The sequence below is a fragment of the Equus quagga genome, chromosome 13 (assembly GCF_021613505.1).
Source record: "Equus quagga isolate Etosha38 chromosome 13, UCLA_HA_Equagga_1.0, whole genome shotgun sequence".
Classification (NCBI taxonomy): domain Eukaryota; kingdom Metazoa; phylum Chordata; class Mammalia; order Perissodactyla; family Equidae; genus Equus; species Equus quagga.
Window position 1 is genome coordinate 37,079,151 of NC_060279.1, and position 24,210 is coordinate 37,103,360.

Genomic DNA, 24,210 nt, shown 5'->3' on the forward strand with positions numbered 1-24,210 from the left:
TTTAGCCTCTGAGAGTGAAGCTCCCGGAGGTCTTACAGGCTGAAATTGGTAAGTTGGCTCATTGGTCAGTCTTCTCCTGGTGCCTGTGTTGTCCTGGGCCCTGAGGAAGCTCTAGAGGACAGAGGGGATGGAGTCCCCATCCTTGGGCCACTGTCCTCTAGGGGAAATTAGGGACGGTTCCTCCAGAACTCCTCCTGGTAGCTTAAGGACAGGCACAGAAGGGACAGGCCCTGCCTGGGAGCTCACTGTGCCTGGTGGAGCGTGTCACGGAAGAGGCGACTTGGTTTGGAGACCTGGGCTCATTTCTACCAACCTTCCACATGACCTTTCTGGGCCCAATTGGGTCATCTGTGCAAAGGGGAAATTGGACTCGAGGGATCCCTAAGCCTGGCTGCCCATCAGAATTCCTTGGGGAACTCTTTTAAGGACAGAAACCAGGGCCTCACTCCACCCCACCTTCAGAGTCAGGACCTCCGGCATGTTTTTGTTTTGTTTTTTTGTTTTTGTAAGTTTCTTAACTAATACTGATAGCGGCTAGTCCAGAGTGAGAGCCCAGTGCACTAGGTGGTCGCTCTGCCTGCTTCTCCTTCTCAAATCACAAGTAGGAGAGCTGAGAGGAGGGAGGCAGTATAAAGGACGTCAGCCTGAGAAGCAGGTCACAGGCAGCTTCCTAGAGGACAGAAGTTCAAAGCTGCCTTTGGAAAGGTGCTTTATGGGCACAGGCCAGAGGGTGAACAGAGTTTGCTCAAAAGCAGGGTGAGTGGGAACCAGCTGCCCCCAGGGGCTTGGCCTCGGCTAGATGTGAAGCTGGACACAGGGACAGGGGAGGCCTTCCCGTTTCTGGTGTTGGCGTTCCTGTGAAGTGCTTGCCTTTTTCAGTCCTGGGAGCAGCCCTGGACGCGTAGGAGGAGAGTGAGCCTCTCAGAGCGGTGCGCTCTGTCTGGGCAGCATCTGGACACGTCCCCTGAGAAGGGCTTTACTATTTCTTCACTTAATGGAGCGTAGAACATCCCCAAAATGTTTTGTCTTTGCCTTGGGACTTGGACTTTGGGATTCCAGTCCTGAATTCAGAAATGGCCTCGTAGGTCCAGGCCTCCGCTTCCTTTGGCTAACAGGAGGGCAGAAAGCCAGCCTTCCCTCCCGGGGCCACAGGGACCTAAGAGGCTTTGAGACTCTCGGCAGACACGACCTCCTCCCTGACATCCCTCCCCATTTCTGTCTCTCGCGGCTCCCACCTCAGACTTGCGCCTGCGGAGCGGGGAGGACATGCGCGGCGTTCTCTGTGAAGCTCAGGAGGCGGCCTTGCCAGAGATCCAGGAGCAGATACACGACTACAGGTGGCCCAGGCCTCTGGCCCCTGTTCTCTCTCCCCTGTCCCTCTGCCTCCTCGCCCTTTTTGTTTTCCCTGTGGTGTGTGTGTATCTCTGGTTATGTCTGTATATTTGCTCACTCCTTCTGGGTATCTGTCGAGCAGTCGTGTACATTGTTTCTTTCTCCGTGTCCCTCTGACTTAGAACAAAGCGCACTCTGGGGCTGGGCAGCCTATATGGTGAAAACGACCTGCTGGACCTGGATGGGGACCCTCTCCGAGAGCGTCAGGTGGCCGAGAAGCAGCTGGCTGCCCTGGGAGATATTTTGTGAGTCTCCAGTTCCACCCTACCCCCCGAACATACTGATGTATTTTGTGGGTCTATTTCCGGACCTCTCTCCCTCTTCCACTTCTTGCCTGATTCTCCTTCCCCTGAAAGATGGAGAGAATCCCACCCTCCCGCTGCATTTCTCAGGCTGAGGGCAGCGGGGTGTTTCAAGGGAGTGCGGAGCCTGAGGCTGCCCACCGTAATTTGGTGGTTCTGACGAACCATGCGCTCTGGAAATGTGGTGAGCTTTCTGCTCCCCTTCCTCACCAGAAGTGCCATCCGTTGAGACAGGGACAACTGTGTGTGGAGCAGTTTTGTGGTAGAAAATCGAGGGGGCTCAGTTTTGGACACGTTAAATCCGAGATCTTTTTTAGACATCAAACTGATTTGGGATTTGAGTAAGCAGCTGCTTATATGAATCTGGCGTTTGATAAGAGGTCTGGGCCGGAGCTGCGACTAGATGAGATCACGCAGGGAGGGCATGTTCTTTGAAAACAATCTTCCGACCGTCAGCCAAGCCCTGGACCTCTCGGAGCCTTCGTTCCCCTGGCGATCAGATGGCAGCAATCCCCCGACCACTCCAGGGATGGAGGCAGAACCTGAGTGAGCCTATTCTGAGGTCACAGGCACCACAGAATTACGTGAGATTGTTGACAGTACAGATGCCCCTTTTATAATGGTTTCTATTTTAAAGCAGGGAAGCCTCAGTCTCATGAAATGGAGATATAATACCTAGTCATGGGTAATTTTGAGAATTAGATGAGTTATACATGTAAATAGCTTAGAATAGTGCCTGGCCTGTGGTAAATACTCACGTTAGTTACTGTTACCATTTACCTCTTTTAAATAGGTGTCTTTGAATGAGGTCTCAAGGTATTATCTCTGTTCTCTCACCTCCTGCCTCAGCGTCAGCCTGACCCTCCTAATTTAGTTCTAGGTGGACACAGGGAGGAGCCTCTTCCTCCATAATAACTTCAGAAGCTGAAACGGTACAAGCTAGAGGCTGTCCGTGCCACTTTCCCCCTCCTTTTAGCTAGAAGGACGTCAGCATCATCATCATCATCATCATCGCTATGTGCTAATTGAGTCCCTCGAGGGAATGAGAACCCTCACCTCCTGAGCCCCAAGCTGGCTCCAGAGCTGAGACCAAGAGTCTAAGTCTGGCCTTTTATCATACTCCTCCCTTCTCTCCGCCAACCCTCCCTTCCTCTAGGAAAGAACTTGCCCTCCTCCCAGGCTCTGCACAGGCGGACGAGCCTCTGCCTTTGCAGTCTGAGTCATCTGTTCTTTCTTTTGTTCCAGGTCCAAATACGAGGAAGACAGGAGGTGAGTGAGTCTGTGGTGTGATTTCAAGGTGGGAAGGAATGGGGTTTGGCTACTGTGCTTTCCATCTCTGCCAATCACAGGCGAGTCCCTAGCATCATAGGATCACATAGGACCATGGTCTCTCCAAGTTGAGTTCCCAGGTGTCTGTGTGACCATAACAACGGGGTCGTGAGGCCCAGGCTCCTGATCCTCAGGAATCACTGTCTGGGACATGGGTCTGCTCCTCAGTGTGAAGACACCAAGCTGCCATCGTTCCCGACATTCCCAGACCTGGCCTCCTCTTCTCCACCCAAATTAGCCTTGCATCTCCCTTCCTGCTTCTTTCTCTTAGACCACCCAAAGAAGTGACAGTGACAGAATCAGGCAGTGTTAGCAGCACCTACAGGGACGAGCTAGGGAACAACACGTTTCCTCTCTGGGCACGTATTGTGATTTTTTTTTTTTTTTGCAGCCTATATACGTGTCTTTGTTTCTTAGCAGTCAGTGTTGCAGGATGAGTATGCATTCCCTGAGCATGCACACACTTAGTAAGGGAGAGGAGATGGGTTGGGAAGTCTAAGTGGAAAGGGAAGCTAGGGCTGAAGCATTTGCTGCATTGAATCCACAAAGTGGATAATCTGTCTACTGAATTGAGAGCCAAAGAAATTTTTTAACACAGAGCTCTGGACAGTTTCATTTGTGGCAGCTGGAAGCTACTTGACAACTCCTTCCCATCTCTTTCTCTTTCTGCTGGGGGGTGGGAGGGTGGCAAAGGCAGCCTACCTTGGCAGAGGCAGATCGGCACATCTCCTTTCCCTTTGCCGCCCCGCCACGTGTGCCTGAGGACATTAGCTGCGGGCCTCAACCGGTCCTCCAGGCCTGCCTGTGGCTTGGTTGCTTGGATTGTAGGAAACTGACATGTCCTTCCACTGACCAGCATCCTTTCACTAGAAAGAGTTCCGCTTAGGGAAAGAATATGGTTTCTCCTAGGGGTCATGCCAGCCAGGACTTTCAGCCACCTTCTGCCTGCTGTCCCTTTGGAGTCTTCCAGGCCTCCTCTGAATACCCTGACCCCATAACTATCTCTTCGCCACCCCTCTGGGCGATGGTGAGGAGGTTGTTTGGAGCAGAGTTCCGGCCCTTGCGCGAGCTGGCAGGGACATAACTCGGCTTTCAGATCCACGACACCTGGCTCCCTCTCACAGTGCCCCCATGGACTTCGCCCTCAATACCTACATGAGCCATGCTGGGATTCGTCTTCGAGAGGCACGCCCTGCCAGCACAGCCGAAAAGGCCCAGTCTGCTCCTGACAAGGACAAGTGGCTGCCTTTCTTCCCAAAGACAAAGAAGGTGACAGAGCTGCCCTAGAAAGCGTCCTCTCTCGGTGTACAGTTGTCTGCGCTGAGGCCAATGGGGAGGCCGTTCTGCAGTTATTTAGCTCATCCGGCTGCCTTGGGACATGGAGTCAGTGAGAATCCCTAGACCAGAGCAGCTCTCCCTCCAAACCCAGCCCAGAGCAGATGTGCTAGGTCGGGTACAAGCATGAGTCTGCTTTCCAGCTATTTGTTTAGGGCCGGTCTTGGGAGCAGTGGCAGAGTAATTAGTGGCCAAGGCTGAATGATGGGACCTTCTCTAAACCGCAGTGTCTCTCGTCTCAGCAGAGCAGCAATTCCAAGAAAGAAAAGGATGCCTTGGAGGACAAGAAGCGAAACCCCATCCTCAAGTACATCGGGAAGCCCAAAAGCTCATCCCAGAGCAGTGAGTATTTGGGGAGCAACGGCCTTGGGCAGGGACCTCAGCCCCTTCACAGACTGGTACGTTGCCGAGGGTCTTCCTGTGTTTCTGGGAGCCGCAGGCCCAGACTCAGCTTCTTCTTGGTGCTCCTGCATTCTCCCCTGGCCACAGCCAGTGCAGGACCTCTAAGGTACAGGTGACTACTCAGAGCCCTGGAGGCTGTGGGTCCTAGTCCAGGAACTCAGAGCCAGTTGTAGCTACTGAACAGCCATGCGGAGGGATATTTCCCCCCTGGCAGGATAGCCCTGTTGACGGTAAACGCCCCCTTCACCTTCATCCGTGGGATTCATCTGTACTCCTGAGGGCCTGTGTGCTGGGAGCAATTATGGGCCCTTGTTAGGGAGTTTGAGTTACTGTTAAGCAGAACTAGGCATAAAGAGGGTCGGTTTGGGACCCAGAGGTTCCCCTAATGCCATCAGTAACCCAAACTCCTTGGTCCTATCATTGATCTCTCCCCGGCGTTGTGTCATTTGTCTGGAAATTGCTGCTGGCCCTCCCAGTCAGTATCTTGAGACCCCAGTATTAGTCTGGGGACTCTGTGAAGGCTGTGGGGTGGGCCTGCTGCCTTTTCTGAAATCGCTGCTTTGGGGGAGGAGGGGGAGGACGGGGACTCCACTAGATCAGCCCTGATGTTTGCCGCTGCCTTTCATTTTCCAGCTTGATGTAATTTTTATTTTGACTCGTGAAACATTAATTTGACTTTTCATGGTTTACTTTTGTTTTTGTTTGTTTTCTTTTAGCATTTCATATTCCCTTGTCCCCTGTGGAAGGTAAAAGGACCATTTTCTTTGGGTTTTTCTTTGCATTAGCATTGAGTTTCCATCGCCCAAATCCTGTCCTCCCTTCTTTCCTTTTCTCCTCCATCTTCTCCTCCTATCCTGATCCTCTTTCCTCCCTCCATTTCTCTTATATGTTCCTCCTTGTTGCAGAGCTGCTCTGTGACACAGACCCTTGCCCATGAGGCTCTGCCCTCACTCTGGCTGCGAGGCTCTACCTGCCCAACCCAGGCTCCCCAAGAGCCGGGGCTCCTCCCCGGGGGGGCCCTTCCTGGCGGTTCAGCAGAGGCCCACCTTCTAGTCCCTGTGAGATTGCTCCGCAGCCTAAGACCTTTCTCTTTAATTCTCTTGCCTCTCTATGGCGGAGGCTCACGCTGTAGAGCTCTGTATAAATGAAGGAAACCCTCATACATTGAAATGTCCTGCACAAGTTCCTCAGATTTTTGTTTTCAATTGAAATAATAATAAAAATCCTCATTTTTGGAGGTTATGTGGGGTTTTTAGTAAATGATAGGTCTCTAACAGTTTTTCTTTGGGGTATCTTTATTTATATCATCTACTTTGCTTAAGCCCCTTAGCATAGTACCCTCGTCTCTTTTAACTCATAACTGTCAGCACTGTATAATTGCAGCAGGTGAAAAAGGACCATAAGTGTGTTTTAGAGTGCCTAATGTCTTCTAGAATCTGTGTATTAAAATATATATTCAATACACATTAACCCAAGGAAGCTTAGAGCCTAGAATGGGACAAGTTCATGTCCCATCAGTGAGGTCCGTATGCATTCAATTAAGTGATTAATGTTTTCTGGGTTCTATGATAAATCTATGGAGAGAGAGAGTAGTGGGATTCAATCAGGAAATTATTCTGTGGCTAGAATTCATTTTATGTAAAAGCGGCAGTTAAAAATAATGATCTTCGAAATTATTTTAAAAGTTATTAAATTCCTAGACATTATGCTATTTGAAACAATGAAAATAAAGAATTATTGAAAAACTGTTTATAAAACAGTGGAAAAAAGAAAAGGATGTCCTTGAAACCCAGGCCCTTAGTTCTTAATGGATTCTTCCTCCCATCGGCCCTGCGTCCGCCCTGCCCGGGGAAGGCAGGAGGCGAGCAGCCCTGGGAGACTTAGCAGCCCTGCCCAGGCCACTTGCTTTGTGTCAGCCTGAGAGGGGACAGGAAGGCCCAGGGCGGAGTCGCTGATCCCAAGGGCAGGATAAGGATGCTGTGTGTCCGCCATCTCTTTCAGTCAGATCTTTCTGCTGTGATTTCGTGACTTGATTTGGTGTTCTCAGTTCCCAGGACATCACGCAAATCTGTGTCCGTATCTAAAGACCAAACACCCACCAAAGCTAGAAAGCTCCATAGTGAGAGTTTTGCCACTTACGGTCAACTGTTGCCCCTGTTGATTAGTGAAAGTATCTGATTGTTGGTAACATCTGATCTACTTTTATGTAGTTTTATTGTCATTCAGAGAATGGAGGAAGGAGAGCAAAGGCGACCAGTGAAACTTTGCTCTTTTTAAAAATGTCTTCCTTTCTACCTATTTTTTCCCCTGTTGCTCTGAGTTATTCAGTTTTACCAGATCTCAGGGCTACACCTCTTTCTTATCACAGAGTGTAACTATATCCTGAGGACAATTGGGCATTTTCCAAGTGGCCCATGAGAGAGGAAACAGTGGACTCAGCCTGGCTTTCTGTTATAGGATGTTCCCAGGCTCCCCCGTCATCCCCCAGCCAGGGCGGCCCAGGGCAGTGGCTGCACCGCTGGCCCTGGTTCTGGAAGTTGCCCAAGGCCCAGCTGCACTCTCAGTCTGGGGCAGGCAGATCTGGCCCTAATCTTCAAAATGGGAGTGATGGTAACGGCCCCTACTCCTAATACATACCCACAGCTACCTGTTACGCAGTTTTAGGAAAATATTACCCTAGCTACCTGCCTACAGGATATGAAGTTGTAAGCTTTGAAGAGACCAGCTAAATTTTTTTCTGCTCCCTCTGGCTTGGAAATTTTCTTATGAAACTCAAGTTTAGATACATGGGGAGATTTGTAAGTTTGTATATATAGATATCAGAGTCTCTGAAGCATGTAGGGAACCCTGGTTAGTATGGTTAGAATCAGGGCCTAGCCCCCTGGGGTATTTATCTTGCCTCCCTAATCCCACTTATCCTTCCCATTGGCCTCAGGGAGAGCAGCATTTCTAGCCCAACTCCTGTTCTAGTATCACTGGCCCTGGAGCTGAGCTGGTTGACTTTGCAGGTGACAGCCGTGAGCCCCGGGCCTGCGTGTTCTTCTCCAGCGTCTCCACGTGGCATTGCGTGTGCCATTTTACTCTCTTACCTGCCTTCTCTGCTTCTTTGAACAAGAATAGCTCTCTTTCGTCTTAGCTTTGAAAAAAAAGGCTAGAATCTGAATGCCAGAGAGCAACATCCCTCCTCTGTTCCTCCTAAGACCCCCCCTCACTGGTAATAAAAGATGTGATTCTTTAATGATGGAGATCAGAAGTGGTGGGGGGAGGGGGCAGGGGCAGAAAGAAGGGTCAAGGAAAAACAGAAATAATGAACTCTAAAAATAATACACATTTGAAAAATGCTTGATACAATTTGACAACATGGCCAAATTACATGTACTTATGTTTTCGGTCCTCCTGGCTATTTTTTCTTTAACCTGTGTGTGGCTCTTGGGAAACACCTAGTCACAATTTTCAGGCAGAAGAGTGATTGTAATAAAGGATGTGAAAGCCAAAAGAAATACGGGCATACCTCACTTTAATGCACTTCACAGATAATGTGTTTTTTACAAGACCCTCCACCAGCAAAAAGATAGCAACTCACTGAAGGCTCAGATGATGGTTAGCATTTTTTTAGCAATAAAGTATTTTTTGATTAAGATATGTACATTGGTTTTTTTAGACATTATGTATTGCACACTTAATAGAATACAGTATAGTATAAACATAACTTTTATGTGTACTGGGAAACCAAATAATTCGTGAGACTCGTTTTAGTGAGAGAGTCATTTTATTGAACTGAACCCAGTTCACTATTTCCGACGTATGCCTGTATCCACTGAAATGTACTTTCAAACCCTCTTTAGCGTATGAGAAGAGTAGACCCAGAAAGGTAGAGTGACCGCCCAGGCCACGCTGCGTGGTAGTGGAAGAGCCAGGACTAGAACCGTGTCTCCTGATTCTCAGCCCCACGCTGTTCTCATCCATGCTTGCTCATTACTCTGTCTTCTGGGCTAGAGGGGAGCGAGGGCCCTGAGAAATTGTCCCTGAACAGAAAGCAGAGTGTCCTTCATTATCTTTCTGCTTCCAGTCAAACCAGGCAACGTGAGGAACATCATTCAGCACTTCGAGAACAACCAGCAGTATGATGCCCCAGAACCTGGGACGCAGCGACTCTCAACAGGAAGCTTTCCCGAGGACCTGCTGGAGAGCGACAGGTAGCAGTGGCTGGTTGGGGCTGGCCAGCTGCCCACTGAGTGGAGTAGAGCCTGGGTTTGGAAATAGGGTTTAGTTCCAGCTACTTTATCCCTTTATTAGCCCATAAGGCTCCCACTCTAGTACACTCACCCCCTTCCCCAACCTTCCCGCCTGGTGTCTTCAGAAGAAGACGTGTGTCAGTGATTAGGCCACTGGAGGGGAGAGCAGCGCCCCTAACCCTCCAGCCCAGTAACCGCATGCTTTTACAATTTCCTTTGGATTCAGCCCTTGGCTACTTAGCATCCTCCATCCCAAGAAAGAGCTAGATTACATTATAAAGCAGCTAATCAGGAAACCCTACATGCCAAGGATAGAGAAGCCTAGAGGGGGGCAAAGGGAAGGCCTGGGAAATAAGGAAGTCAGGCCAAAGATGGTCTGTGCCACCCATGAAGAAGAGAACAAGAGACAAGGTTCTGCCGGGGTTTTAAAGACGGACGATGTAACTTGGACATCAGATGTCCGCCTCAGCAGAGAGATTCAAAGTTCATCACTTCAAAACAAACTGCTCTTCCCTTTTTAAGAGGAAAATAGGGAGTTGAGGCTGTGGCATGTCTCACTCTCCATCTTTGGTCAGGTTCTAATGAGAACCCTTCTCTGATATTGAAACACACTCTTGGACTTTGTCTTGACTGTGGCATGACAACAATCAAGTCATGTCGAAAATTCTGCCACCAGCACTTAAAGTGAAAATTGCGTATAGTTGGAAATACCATTGCAAATTCCATAAGAAACCCTTGAGGTATAGTAAATGTCGTCTTGTATATATGAAAATAATTCTTATATAGATTCATATCTGAGCCACTGAGCTGGACTAAGGGCAGGCACTACAGGTGGACTAAAGGCAAGTCAATATGTAGCAGCCTGGATAGTCAAACCATTTTACCTCTGAAATAACTCATTAGCAAACCATAAGTCAGACATTCCGCTCGTTTGCTGGGTTGCTCCTTTCTGTTTATAGTAAGCCTTTATAAGCTTAATACTTATTAAAAGATTTTGACATAGTGAAAATTAACAAAGATTGAAGAAAGATAAATAATAGATTTGTACTGGGGTGAGAGGTTGAGTTCTAATATTACTGGCTAAATTGAACATACAAATTATGGGATTGCTGTGGTAGGCATGATCTTATAGATGTGATTATAAGATATAATATCAGAGGCCGGCCCGGTGGCGCAGCGGTTAAGTTCACATGTTCTGCTTCGGCAGCCCAGGGTTTGCCAGTTCAGATCCCGGTTGCAGACATGACACCACTTGGCAAGCCATGCTGTGGTAGGCGTCCCACGTATAAAGTAGAGGAAGATGGGCACAGATGTTAGCTCAAGGCCAGTCTTCCTCAGCAAAAAGAGGAGGATTGGCAGCAGATGTTAGCTCAGGGCTAATCTTCCTCAAAAAAAAAAAAGATATAATATCAACATTTTGAGAAAATATTTCAGCCCATTTGCAAACTTGTATTCTTGAAGTTGCCAGGTAAATTTGCCCTAAGACATTTATCCTGAATCTGCTCTCAGCAAAAGCCTCTGGATTTGATGATTGTAAGTTCACTGGCAATCTTAGAAGAAATGGTGTAAGCAGCACAGAGGGTCAGAGGTCATCATAGATACTTAACAGGTATAAGAAGCCCCCAGTTCTAGGAGGCAGTACTCTGGGAATTGTTGGCCAGAGGTAGGTGATGTGTCTCACTTCCTGGTGGGAGCGTTGCTTACTTCTGGGTGCCTGAAGGACGGTGCTTAGCGTTGTAGCCCCAGTAACCCCACTGGACGAGGTTTGTTGTGTGCTAAAATGACCCAGTAAGGGCACTGGTGAAAAGAGTTTTGAGTTAGTGTGGGTTGGAATTGTTGTAACAGACTCCAGGGGGTGAGTTCAGTGGGCATCAGCTGGCAGTATGGTTTCTGACCATGCAGACAAACCCTTGGACCCCACACAGGGAGCTCTATTTGGATCCTCTGGTGTCCGGAGAAACTTGATGAATGGAGACCATGCCATTTGGCGCCTTCGCTGCAGCACCCTGCTGTGCTATTAAGAGCTCTCCAGACATCTCCAGGTCTTCTGTGGTCCTGGAGGCAGAGCAGGATATAGATTAGTAATAATGTCAGCAAAGAACCAGCCCAGCAGGGCCATGGGGAGAGGCACCATCCTGGGGCAGCTAGGGGTCAGAGATGCCAGCTGTCTCGGGGCTGATGCACTGCAGGACTCAAGAAGAGCACCAGCTGGTCGTCAGCATCTCATCAAGCCCTGGGGACGCTCAGAAGCCAAGCATGGCAGGCCAGGCAGCAGGCTCCAGCCTGTCAGTAAGCACCCTCCCAAGCTGGTCTGCTCTCAAGAAGGGAAATGGAGGCTTAGGAAGGATGTTATCAAGATGAGAATGGAAGAAATCACGTCACAAGTAAAGGGTGGGAATCCAACAGCAGACAGAATTTTCTGATAGTGTGGAGAATGCTAGAATGAGTGTGTGAAGATAGTCACTGTACTTCCCTCTGAGAAGATCTTGTAAAAGGAGGGATACAGCTCAAGCAGCTGACCTGTTTCAAAGCAGAGGGCAAGGTGGATTGGCAATGAGATGGCCACAGGGCCGCAGAGGGGGCACCTTGAGGTCCCTGATGCAGATCGTCGTCTAGAGCTTTCCTGATGGGGGCTTGGGGTCTTTGGCACCTGGACACACCATGAGTCTGATTGTTAGCCCCAGATTTCACCTTCCTGCTAGGATCCCTTCCTGATCCGTTATGAGGAAGATGAAAGGCTCTGTCCGTCAAGCCAGGCTGGGGAGGGAGGAGTTTATTGAGCAGCAAAAGTGGTTTGTTGCTGAGAAGTGTCTGCCACCCAGGTGTTTGGGCTCTTTAGGGGTCAGGTAGAGAACCTGCAACATTGAGGCACCCTTGAGATAGGGCCGCAGATAAAGATTGGCCAGGACATAAGATCCCAAAGTCTCTTGCCCTTTCCCCCACCAGCTCACGCTCAGAGATTCGCCTGGGCCGCTCTGAGAGCCTGAAGGGCCGGGAGGAGATGAAGCGGTCTCGGAAGGCGGAGAACGTGCCCCGCTCTCGCAGTGACGTTGACATGGATGCTGCTGCAGAGGCCGCCCGCCTCCACCAGTCAGCCTCGTCCTCTGCCTCCAGCCTCTCTACCAGGTGGCCAGGGCTCAGGTGGCTCAGCCCACTGATATCTTGGGGGCAGGGACAGGGGCAGAGGGTTGCTGAAAGGTGACATTCTCTCCACAGGTCTCTTGAGAACCCAACCCCTCCTTTCACCCCCAAAATGGGCCGCAAGTGAGTAATGGTCTCCTCTCTGTTGAGTGTCTGTGTCCCAGCCATTCATCTGCTCCTCCCAACCCTGAGTGGCTGGTTGGGTGTTCCTCTTCTCTTCATGGCCCTCTGGTTTCCCACGGGCCCAGGGCAGGCAAGGTGGGCAGGAGAGGGAGGGACAAACCCTGTGTGTGAGGTCTTCCTCCAAGTAAGGCTGAGCTGCCCATTTTCCCCCAGGAGCATTGAGTCCCCCAGCTTGGGATTCTGCACAGATGCCCTCCTCCCCCACCTCCTAGAGGATGATCTGGGCCAGCTGTCTGACCTGGAGCCAGAGCTGGACGCCCAAAACTGGCAGCATACAGTGGGCAAGGATGTGGTATCTGGGCTCACCCAGAGGGAGATTGACCGGCAGGAGGTCATCAACGGTGAGAATGCGCTCCACCTCCCCCCACTTCCACTGTGACTCATGTGGGAACAGGTGCATAGCACCTAAGATGCAAAGGGTGGTAAAGAGTAAGTAGGGTGGGGCCCTGGGGACAGGACTAGGTCTGTGTTGCCATCCTGATAAGGGCCACCTCAGTGTTCCGGCCCCTGGGCTGGGAGAAACGTTGATGTACGATCTGAAACCAGCACTCGGTTCCCCCAAAGGTAAAGTGGTTTGGAGATCAGGGTAGTGACTAGATACTTGCTGATCTGATTTCTCTCTGTCTCCCTGCCCCCCTTGTCACAACCCCCGCTCAGAGCTGTTTGTGACAGAAGCTTCCCATCTGCGCACACTCCGGGTCCTGGACCTGATCTTCTACCAGCGAATGAAGAAGGAGAATCTGATGCCTCGGGAGGAGCTGGCCCGGCTCTTTCCCAACCTGCCTGAACTCATAGAGATCCACAGTGAGGAGCCTGTCCTCCCCATCTGCCGGCCTCCCCCCTCCAAACTCCTTCTCTGGCTAGCCTTCAGGTTTCTCTTCTGGTTTGCCCACGTGCCAGGACCTCCCTGAGTAGATAACCCTCGCTAGGCCTCTTTTTTTTAATTTCTTTTTTTAAAGATTGGCACCTGAGCTAACTGTTGCCAATCTTCTTTTTTTTTTTTTCCTGCTTTTTCCTCCCCAAATCCCCCCAGTACATAGTTGCATATTTTAGTTGTGGGTCACTCTAGTTGTGGCATGTGAGACGCCACCTCAGCGTGGCCTGATGAACGGTGCCATGTCCATACCCAGGATCCGAACTGGCGAAACCCTGGGCCACCGAAGCAGAGCACACGAACTTAACCACTCCGCCACGGGGCCGGCCCCTCACCAGGCCTCTTTGGTGCAAGAACTTGGTGTACAACCTGAAACCAGCTCCAGTTCCCCCAAAAGTGAAATGGTCTCCAGACCCTTCCCCACAGCACTGCTGCCACAGACCCCTTTCCTCTCAGTCACAGAGGGTCTGGCAGCGCAGCTCAACCCCAGGCATTTCCATTTCTCTCCCTGCCCCAGATTCCTGGTGTGAAGCCATGAGGAAGCTCCGGGAGGAAGGCCCCATCATCAAAGAAATCAGTGACCTCATGCTGGCTCGGGTATGGTGCCAACTTCTCCCACTTGGAGGAGACAGGTCTCATTACCCACGGTTAGGGGATGTGGCAGAGGAGGAGATGGGGAGGGACCGTCCCAGGCAGGGCTGTGATGCCTGGGCCCGTGTCCCTTCTGCCTCTCAGTTTGATGGCTCCGCCCGGGAGGAACTCCAACAAGTGGCCGCTCAGTTCTGCTCCTATCAGTCCATAGCCCTGGAGCTGATCAAGACCAAGCAGCGCAAGGAGAGCCGCTTCCAGCTCTTCATGCAGGTGAGTCCTTGGCCGCCCTCAGCCTTCCCTCATCGCCTCTAACAGTTAACCAAACCAACCATATCTCAGTAAGGCTGGAGGAAAAGAAATGTTCACCAGGGATCTCCTGAACTCCCCTCCTTCTGGCCCCCAGCTCCAGGTCCCCAGCTTTTCTCTGCCAGAGAAGATAACCTGGCAGCACCTGCACCCATCCACACCCTCCCAACACCACCACCTCCCCAAAATCACGGACACATACCCACTCCCAAGACAGAGCCCACTGTTTGTTGAAAAGAACACTGGCTTAGCAGTCAGAAGTCAGGCTCACCTGCTAGCACCTGTGTACTCTTGGATGGATCTCAGCTTCCTTGTCTATGATGTGGGACGAATACGTGCTCTGTGTAGCCTGTTTGACCATATCCCTTCCTTGGGCTGTTGGTCTCCTTGCCCCCACCAGCCTTTCCCTAAAGACTCAAGGAAGAAGCTGCCACCACTGTTTCTGGACGACCCATCTGGGATTAGGATCTGTTTGGCCTTTTCACACCCATCTGGGTCCTGAACCCATAAGCCAGCTCCCAACCACAGGTTGACGTCTTCCTCTGTGTGTGCCTCCTGCCTTCTAGGAGGCCGAGAGCCACCCTCAGTGCCGGAGGCTGCAGCTTAGAGACCTCATCATCTCCGAGATGCAGCGGCTCACCAAGTACCCACTGCTGCTGGAGAACATCATCAAGCACACGGAGGGTAGGACTTGGAGAGGGGCTAGGACTGGGAGGCAACAGCCCTCATTTCAGACCCTAGGTCTAGCACTGACTTGCTTTGTGACCTTAACAAATAGCTTGGCCTCTCTGGTCTTCAGGGTCTTCATCCTTTTCTTGTTATGCTTAGTCTCAAAGAAGATAATGATTATAAATGTGCCTTAGGAAATAGAAGGTGCTCAACAGCAGGAGGAGATAAGGGCCACCTCTAGCCTACGTGGGGCCTTTGGCAAATCAGAGGAAAGCCTCTGAGTGGACACAGGTTGGCACGTGGAGGACACCTTGGCTCCTCTGATGATCATGGTCCCACAACAGGGGCCATGGCTGGATTTTAGCCCTGGTTCATCTTCCCTCCTGGACACCTCTGTGCAGTGCACAAAAGACAGACTATATGTGGTAACCCCAGAGGAATAGGGGACCAGGCTGAATAAGGGGGTCTGGGCCCAGGTTGTCACTGTCCCTGGGATCCTGAACATCTTTCACCACCCTCAAATTAGGGACATTGGCCTCAGGGTATAGAAGTGTGAGGAACCTCAGCCTGATTTGAATAGGCTTCCTGGAGGCACAGTCACTGCCGTCCCCCACTGTCCCTGTTCCTGTCCCCCCACATCTGTAGAGCTGGCTGTGGTCTAGGCAGGAATTCCCAGCTGCCTGTGTCTTCAAAGCAGTGGTGTGAAACCCAAGGGCACTCAATAAAAGTTAACCTTATACTTGAGGTCCTCGGGTTAGGCAGGGGTGGCGTATCTACACCCCTCCCTGCTGGTTTGTGGGAGGCCAGTCCTCAGGGCTTTAGGCAGCCAGGTAACGTTGGACTCGGACAGATTTCTCAGGCGGGAGCCCTCAGCACCTCCTCTACCCCATTTCACAGGTGGTAGCTCTGAGCACGAGAAGCTCTGCCGGGCCCGGGATCAGTGCCGGGAAATTCTCAAGTATGTGAATGAAGCGGTGAAGCAGACCGAGAACCGGCACCGTTTAGAGGGCTACCAGAAACGCCTGGATACCACCTCCCTGGAGAGGGCCAGCAACCCCCTGGCAGCAGAGTTCAAGGTAGCAGGCAGAGGCTGTGGCATGGTCAGCCCCCCACACACCTACTTCTTGGCCACCCCTAGGAGCAGAACTCTGGTCAGGGCTTGGAGAATCTTGCTAGGAGACGGGCGTATCTGTGGTCGGAGGGCATGGCAGGACATGGAACACACACACCCTGTTAGCATTGTCACCCCATCCCTAGATAGACAGCCCCACCAACAAAGACCCGATGTTAGAACTCAGCCTGGGAGAGTAGGGGATGGGAGTCAGAGCCTGAGGGAAAGGTGAAGACCATTTGAGAAGGAATAAAGCTGGAGGGATGGGCAGGCGAAGCATAGAGCGACCTTAGGAAAGTGGATGGCATGTGAAAGGGGGTGGATGAGAAACCCAAGCCAGAGCCATTGGGGTACCGGCAGCACAGCTCATGCACAGGACTTCAGAGGTGCCTTGTTACTTGTCTGCGTCTCCCACCAGAGGGTAAGGACAAGGACTGTTTCTTGTTCACACTGATTCCCAGCACCTTAGCACAATGACGCACATATAGTAGGTTCTCGAATACTTGTTGAATGAATGAATGAATGGTATCTCCTTAACAGAGCCTGGATCTTACAGCCAGAAAGATGATCCACGAGGGGCCCCTGACCTGGAGGATCAGCAAGGATAAGACCTTGGGTATGTGCCAGGGGACTGGGGCCGAGAGAGAGTCCACGGTGGGCTGGACAGCCCCAGGGCTCTTCCCTCTCTGGATCATAAGCCCTGGAACCTGGTGCTTTCGGGGTAGTAAGGTGGCTGGGGAGGTGCCCCATGTGTTGAAGAGGGATGAATGGGCAACAGGGAACACCTCAACGCCACCACCCCCCTCCAGACCTCCATGTGCTGCTGCTGGAGGACCTCCTAGTGCTGCTGCAGAAACAGGACGAGAAGCTGCTGCTTAAGTGCCACAGCAAGACAGCCGTGGGCTCCTCAGATAGCAAGCAGACCTTCAGCCCCGTGCTCAAGCTCAATGCCGTGCTCATCCGCTCCGTGGCCACAGGTACCGTGGGGAGACTGGCCTGGGCCCCAGGGCCGTGATCCCTGTTACTAGTGTCCAGCGAGCACTGGGTGATGCAGGGCTGATCTGGGGCCTTAGAGAGCTAACCGGTCCACCTGTGTTTCTTTCCTCCTGACCCATCTAAGCAGGAGGATGTAGTCCAAGATGGGCTAGGATGACAGGTAGGATAGGGATCAAGATGCAGATAGAGAAGCTGGAGCAGACAGGATGGGATGTGGGCACCTAGGATGGTCTAAGGACGTCTCAAGCAGGATTGGGAAGCATGGGATTGGGCAAAGGGGAGCGGGACACACCTTCCTGCTCACCAGTGACTTGGGCAGAGCTCGGATGCAGAAGACTGCAGCACCCATGGTTCAGAGCGGTACAGGGGACAGGGACATTTCAGTGAGGAGTGGAGTGTGTACAAGAAAGAGCTCTGAGCTCGAGCCAGGCAACCAAATTCTCTGGGCTTGCTTTCTTCCTCTATAACATGGGGTGATACCTGCCCTACTTCTTGGAGAGATCAAAAGGGGTGATGGATAGGAAAAAGTTTTATAAACCCCAAGCACCTTACACACATCAGCCCTCACTGTTAGGGGACCAGGAAGGTAATGGGGGTGGCCATGGAGATAACATTAGGGGTTCCAGAATTGCCTCTGTCCCTTTTGTAAATGAGTCCCAAGTGGTTCTGATGACCGAGGTCTGTCTCATGCTGCATTCTTGATTTGTGTTGAGGGTCAGGGCCTCGAGTCTGCACTCTGTTGTCCTGGCCCAGGCTGCTGTCACACCTCTGCCACCCCCAGTATAGACCCTTCTACCTTCCTTTCCTCACACAGATAAACGGGCCTTCTTCATCATCTGTACCTCCGAGTTGGGCCCACCCCAGATATATGAGCTGGTGGCATTGACATCATCAGACAAGAACACGTGAGAATTGATTGAGGGGTCACACGTAACTGCCGTCCCGTTGGGACCAGGGTGGTGTGTATGAGGATGGTGGGCAGTGAGGCCAGGGCTGGACCCCAGAGCAGTCAGAGGACAGGGGCTGGGCAGGGAAGGGGGAGATGAGGCAGATGTGGAGGGGCTGTCAGGAACACCTTCCCTGCCCTGTAAGCCGGCCTGTGGCAGGGAGGAGGAGTCCCCCACAGGCCCCCCGCCTTCTGCTGCTTTCCTGTCTCTGGCTCCACGCCCTTCCGTTGGGGTTCTTCTGCCCCTTCCCCTTCCAGCATATGAAATTCATGCATTCCTCTCAGATGTTTGCCGCCAGGACCCTCATCCCCCCGAGGTCATCCAACCACCCCGTATCCCCTGACAGCAGCCAGCCAGAGGTGGCGTGGCACAGAGAGGGAGACAGGTGGAGGTAGACAGTTTCTCAGCCTCAGGGTTTTCATCCGTAAGCAGTGGGTCCTGCCACTTCTTAGAGAGTTATTTTGAGAGAGTAAACAGATGCAGAATGCTTAGCACAGAGCCTAACAGAGGGTTGGTGCTCAGTAATCAGTAGCTACAAGTAATAGAACTCCACAGAGCAGCCAGTCAGGACTGAGGGGAGGTGGGAACAGGCAGAGGATTGTAGGGGCAGGACATGGAGAAGGGCCTCGAAGCTCTGGGTGGTGGAGTCAGCAGGGGGAGATGCTGTGCACCTTGGCCTTGTTCTTACCACCAGTCCTCTCTGTTCCTGCCGAGCAACAGATGGATGGAGCTCTTAGAAGAAGCCGTGCGGCACGCCACCAGGCACCCTGGAGCCGCCCCGACGCCCATCCATCCCCCGCCCCCGGGCCCCCAGGAGCCAACCCACCCAAGCCCCACCGCGAGCAGGTGCTCAGCCCTCCAGTCCGCCTCGCCATCCCCACTCCAAGCCACTCATTTTCTGCTGCTTCCAAGCCCTTCACCCCTGGGGATGGACAGCCTCAGTAGACAAATGTTAGCAGGGACGTGCCTCCACGTCTCTGCCTTCTGTCTGTCTGCTGTCCTCCCCCAGCCCCCATCCTGACTGTAATGGAGACTGTGCCTGAAGTGGGGTGGGGGCTGTAGAACTGGGACCAGGAGGAGCTTGGCCAGCACCCACCCCCACAAGTTGCCAGCCAGATGGCAGGTGCTGAAGCCTAACACCTCTCTTCTTGGACCCCACTCCTTCGTTGCCCATTCTAACTCGGGAGGCCAGGGTGGAATTTTGTGACATCACCACCTGCTGGCTGGCAGAGAGCCAGGGTCCCCGCAGGTGATCTTCCCTCCCCCTTGGCTGTTTCTCCCTCAGGGCGGGGCTGGATGACTCAGAAATGTTCCATGCGGAACCAGAACCTGAGGAGCTTCCTGGAGGTGAGTCCCCCCAACAGCCTTTGTGGGAGCCCACCCCAGTCCATTTTTTGTAGGCACAGGTAGGGAGGTGGTCAGGTGTGGGTGTGGGTGTGGGGTGCTGGGAGAGATCCATCAGGGCCAGAGGTAGGAGGTTTGAGGAGAAGAGAGAGGAAACAGAGTGAGGAAGAAAGTGTCTGGAAGAAGGAGAACAGACTTAAGTGAGCGGAGACTAGCTCACTTGAAGAGACTCCACCCTGGCTCTCTGCTGGCAGGTAGCTAGTAGTGGCGGAAGAGGGGCAGTCGGGCAGGGTCCAGGGGCCCTGCTTCTTCCAGTCGGGTTACTAATGGGGAACGAGATGCACGCGGAGACTGCAGGGACTGGGAGCTCAAAGGGCTTCAGACCCGATTACCGGGATGGGATTGGCAGGGGTGGGAGGGTCCCGAACAGAATTCTCCTTGAGGTTTTTTTATGTGAATAACTTCATGTCTTGGGTTTAGAGAGAAATCTCCCTGGGTGGGCTCCCTGGCTGTTTCCCTCTGATTAGAATGCTTTTCCTCCGAACTCCCACACCTCCTCGAGTATTTGTACAAATGTTCTCTCTGCATTGATACACCTTCTTGGAGCACTCGGGTTAATATGTAACCAGCTGTCCTGGTCCCACACACCCTGCTCAAGTTTTTCTTCTTTCCTATAACACTTCTCACCTCCTACTTTATTCAGATAATAACTTACTTTATTATTTCTCCATGTGCGTCACTAGGATTTAAGCCCCACATGGAGGTTAATCTCCTCACTAGAATTTAAGCTCCATTTTATTGGTGCTCTATGCCAAGAGTCTGGGACACTGCCTGGCCATAGCAAGTGCTCACTAAACGTCTGTGGAATGAATCAGCCGATGTTCCCAGCCCCCTGAATCCAAAGCTGGGCATGGGATCAGCCCACGTGTGCCCTCCCTCTTTCCCTGCCTTACTCTGTCTTCCCATTCAAAATAGGCACTGGGCCCCAGCAGAGGGTCAAAGGGAAGCACCCGGTCATGCTAGAGGCTCCCGAGCAGCCGGGCCGTGTAGAGGAAGAGGAGGTGCATGCCCTGCCTCACCCTGCTGCATCCCTGGATGTAGAGAACAGGGCCAGCAGGACAAGGGACCCCATCCTCCTGCCCCTCCCAGACCCTCTGTTCATGGAAGGACTCGCTGACGCAGCCCTAGAAGATGGTGAGTGCCCCATGCACCCTGCCGTCAGCCCTGGTCCCCCAGTAGTGTGGCCAGTGTGAACTGGCAGATGTCTCCAGGCTCTCCCTGGTTGTGCTTGAGGAGGGACAGATGCAGAGAGACAACTGTCACTCCCCTTCTGCCCCCCCCCCCCCCCCCCCCCAGCTGGTTGGCCGGAGCCCTCCAGCTCCACTCCGTGACTGAGGAGGCAGTTTCACGAAGTTAGGGGTGGGGGAGGAGAGCAGCGACCCTCCTGCCACCTCTGCGCTCTCCCAGCCCTGGCGTGGTGTGCAGTCCTGTGCTGGGAAAGCCATCACCCTGTTTCCCCTCCAGTGGAGAACCTGCGGCACCTGATCTTGTGGAGCCTGCTGCCAGGTCACTCCGTGGAACCTCAGGCTGCCAGGGAGCCCGAGGACGACCTGACACCTACACCTTCTGTCATCAGCATCACCTCTCACCCCTGGGACCCAGGCTCCCCAGGGCCAGCTCCCACTGGGGGTGAAGGGGACAACACCCAGCTCCCAGGGCCAGAGGGGGCCCGGCCAGAGCAGGAGGACGTGGCTCTTTGTTCTCTGGAACACTTACCCCCAAGGACCAGAAATTCTGGGATCTGGGAGTCTCCCGAGCTGGACAGGAATCCAGAGGAAGAAACTTCAAGCACAGAGGCAGCAGGAAGTTACAAAGTTGTGAGAAAAGGTAAAATAAATTGGGGTGTCCACTGGGGAGACAAATGCCCAGCTTTGCTAGGGTAGGGGCGAGTCTTCCAAACGGCTCCTTCCTTCCCGCCTTTGTTCCGGAAGCCACGTGTGCAGGGCTCACACTGGGTCCTGGCAGAAGGGGACATGTTGATACTGTGCAAAGGCTGTGGAGTCGGACAGCCAAAGTTCAAAACCTTATTTCTGTCACTTGTGTGACCTTAAAGAAAATTCTCAGTCATCTCTGCACCTCATGTTACAGTACGAGGGTATTGCCTACTGCCTGCACGAATCAGCTCTCAGCAAGTTTCGGCTGGTGTTCTTCACCCATGTCCCAGTCCTAAGGAAAGGTTGAGGCTCTTCTCAGGAGCCTCACTGCTGGAAAGACAAGGGCGGATGCTTGCAGCCAGTCGGTCCAGAAAGCAGTGATGAAGGAGCTGGCAGTGTGAGGGGTGGAGATGGCAGCTGGACTAGACGTCAAGCAGTGGGGGGGTGGGCTGTGCAACAAGGCTGGGAAGACACATGGAGGGTAAGGGGGGGTCACGAATGAGCAAGGGGGTAGGGAGTGTGCCCCAGCTTGTGGAAAACCATGGGGGGCTTTAAGACAAGAAAAGCTGAGACTAGCCAGGGTTCGTGCTCAGGACAGGTTTGTCTGGCCAGAGCAGTGAGCCCTGGGGAGGGAGGCCCTAGGTGCAGGGAGGAGTAAGCTGAGGATGAATACTGGTCTGAGGAGTGTGGCGGGAAAGATGAAATGAGGCCTGGGGTGCCCGCGACGGGTGGATGGGGCCTGAGTTAGTGCGAGGGGGTTTCCTAGCCTCCCTGAGTGCACAGCTCTGCCTCCCTCTCCAAGAACACTTTTCGTTCTGTCTGCCCAAGGTCTGCCCTCTCCTTGGTTTCTGGGAACTGACCCTCCTTCTCTCCTTCGGTGAACTGGTGGAAGGTTCTCTGCAGCTCCCTGGGGTGTAATCATGAGTGATCCGGTGTTCATTTGGTTCTTCCCTTTTTCTTTTTCTCCATCCCCACTCCCCCTTCTCTCTCCCTCTCCTTCCTGCTCTCTCTCCCTTCCCTTTCCTCCTCTTTCGGTCTCTGCTCTCCCTGGTGGTGGTGGTGTTGGTGCAGCTGAGGTGGCAGGCAGCAAGGTTGTCCCTGCACTACCAGAGAGTGGCCAGACAGAGCCTGAGCCACCTGAAGTGGAAGGCGGAGCAAAGGCTACGGGTAATGAACTTCTCCTTGGAGCCAGAGACAGGCCAGGGCTGGAGCGAGGGGCCTGTGGGGGCAGAGCTGGGCTTTGGGAGTTGGAGCCCTACCTGCAGTCACATGGGGGGACACACCCGTGCATTCCCTCAATTGTCTGGAATGGGGAGGGAGTAGGACATGGGCCTCAAAACAGGGAAACAGACTCTGTGCCACCCACCTGTCAAGAGCTGCCCAGGTGCCTTTCAGAACAGTAGGTTTGGCAGTCTGTGCTGTCCTGAGATTGGGCAGGGAGGCCCAGTGTCCTTAGCGTGACTGTCTGAGCCACGACTCCAAGGTCACCGTGGAAACAGGCTTACCTGGCCTCCCAGCTTCCTCGGTGTTTCCTATGCTTACTGCCCTGTCAGGGACCCACCATGGCCTTCCTCCAGCTGCCCCAGGCCCCCTCTGATGAGCTGAGGTGTCTCTAGCATCATGAAATAGATGGCGGTTGGGGAAGGGGGTGGGGCTGAAGTTCACAGCAGAGCTTGAGACGGGGCAGAGTGAAGGAGGCGCCGCCCGCTCCTTTCACAGGTGCCCGAAACCAGCCCACCCCTCTTGACCCTTCCTTCAAGGAGCAGAGCCACTCCATGTTTCCCAGATGAAACACGGAGCCCCTGCCACTTTCTCGTAACTTCCACCACTTCCCTTGCTATGGGCCAAGCTCAGCAAACTGCTATCCGGAAGGCTCTGGAGGAGGAGAGCTATGAGGGATGGGCAGGCGGCGTGAGGCCAGCCCGCTCTGCGCTCATTGTGGTGCCTTCCCTGGCCCTCTCATTCGGCACGGGGAACACCACGGGAGGGAGGAGGGCTTCGACTTCTCTCTGTTTGACTCCTAACCTCTCTCTTGCTGTGGGGACAGGGAACTGTTTTTATGTCAGCATGCCAGCAGGACCCCTGGACTCAAGCAGCGACCCCTCAGAGGTACCCACGAACCCCTCCCAGCCTGACAGCCTCCCTGCCTGGCAGACTGAGCCTCAGCCCCAGCGGCTGGGAAGCAATGAAGATCAGAGGCGCCCCGGCCGCTCTCCCCCCAGCCTGGCCCTCAGGGACGTGGGTCTGATCTTCCGCACCATTGAACAGCTCACCCTCAAGCTCAACAGGCTCAAGGTAAGGGAAACGGGGCTTGGGTCCCTGGAGGCTTTCTGTGGTGTGTCCCTGGGAGCCTTAGATCCTGGCCTGGGGCTCTTCCCTCCTCGCACCTAGCCTCACTCAAGCACAGCCCCATCCCCAGGGCCCAGCACGGATAAGAGAGCCTGGTCCCTTCCCCAGGGACCTTATGAACAGGAGGACTCGAGGGCACACATCCCCCTGCAACTAACTCTTCCAGGACATGGAGCTGGCCCACAGAGAGCTGCTCAGGTCCCTCGGGGGAGAGTCATCTGGCGGCACCACGCCTGTGGGCAGTTTCCACACAGAGGCGGCTAGATGGACAAACAGCACCCTGTCACCTCCAGCCAACGAGCCCCTAGCCTCTGACTCCAGGGACAGCCAGGAACTGGGGCCCTGCCCTGAGGATGGTGAGTAAAGCCGCTCCTCTCTTTGTACCTATGCTGGGGGAGAAGGCCTCCAACTCGGGAGGAAACGTCACCCGCAGTGTGAGGGGAGCGAGGGCTCTGAGGAAGGGGTCTCACTTGCCCTTAGGTACAGTTAATTCATCCCTCAGCTTCAGAAAGAGATCTGTTTAGGGAAGCCCCACAGAAACTCCCCTCAAATGGGAAACTTAAAATAGAAGCCTCTATTTCCTGGGTTATGGAGATAATGAACCAGGGTGAGCCTAGTCTCACATCTAAAATCCGTTCTTATTAAACGGTTCAGAATCAGATTGAGTGGGCCAGCCACAAGGCTGTGTTCCATCTCAGGGAGACAAAGCGCATGCCTGCCTACGGGCTTCAGGGGCCGACAAAACAAAAGGGGGGTTCAGTAGACAGCCC

At 53.0% G+C, this 24,210-nt stretch overlaps 1 protein-coding gene across 9 annotated transcripts in view; it reads left to right on the plus strand.

The window, feature by feature from the left end:
* The window catches only part of ARHGEF11 (Rho guanine nucleotide exchange factor 11), a 99,550-nt gene that overhangs the window by 74,039 nt on the left and 1,301 nt on the right, over positions 1 to 24,210 (plus strand). For 4 of the 9 annotated variants that reach the window (XM_046681911.1, XM_046681919.1, XM_046681913.1 and 1 more), the window contains 26 exons: positions 6 to 48; positions 1,241 to 1,337; positions 1,515 to 1,637; positions 2,940 to 2,963; positions 4,148 to 4,292; positions 4,601 to 4,700; positions 5,477 to 5,506; positions 8,830 to 8,956; positions 11,942 to 12,121; positions 12,212 to 12,259; positions 12,473 to 12,660; positions 12,977 to 13,123; positions 13,711 to 13,790; positions 13,929 to 14,054; positions 14,657 to 14,774; positions 15,657 to 15,835; positions 16,411 to 16,486; positions 16,680 to 16,847; positions 17,681 to 17,771; positions 18,534 to 18,659; positions 19,099 to 19,160; positions 20,133 to 20,351; positions 20,682 to 21,044; positions 22,163 to 22,258; positions 23,139 to 23,386; positions 23,607 to 23,796. In XM_046681911.1, the coding sequence (XP_046537867.1) occupies positions 6 to 48; positions 1,241 to 1,337; positions 1,515 to 1,637; positions 2,940 to 2,963; positions 4,148 to 4,292; positions 4,601 to 4,700; positions 5,477 to 5,506; positions 8,830 to 8,956; positions 11,942 to 12,121; positions 12,212 to 12,259; positions 12,473 to 12,660; positions 12,977 to 13,123; positions 13,711 to 13,790; positions 13,929 to 14,054; positions 14,657 to 14,774; positions 15,657 to 15,835; positions 16,411 to 16,486; positions 16,680 to 16,847; positions 17,681 to 17,771; positions 18,534 to 18,659; positions 19,099 to 19,160; positions 20,133 to 20,351; positions 20,682 to 21,044; positions 22,163 to 22,258; positions 23,139 to 23,386; positions 23,607 to 23,796 (3,394 nt within the window). The remainder of the gene's footprint in view (positions 1 to 5; positions 49 to 1,240; positions 1,338 to 1,514; positions 1,638 to 2,939; positions 2,964 to 4,147; positions 4,293 to 4,600; positions 4,701 to 5,476; positions 5,507 to 8,829; positions 8,957 to 11,941; positions 12,122 to 12,211; positions 12,260 to 12,472; positions 12,661 to 12,976; positions 13,124 to 13,710; positions 13,791 to 13,928; positions 14,055 to 14,656; positions 14,775 to 15,656; positions 15,836 to 16,410; positions 16,487 to 16,679; positions 16,848 to 17,680; positions 17,772 to 18,533; positions 18,660 to 19,098; positions 19,161 to 20,132; positions 20,352 to 20,681; positions 21,045 to 22,162; positions 22,259 to 23,138; positions 23,387 to 23,606; positions 23,797 to 24,210) is intronic. The other 5 variants (XM_046681912.1, XM_046681920.1, XM_046681918.1 and 2 more) reach the window with 4 other exon arrangements.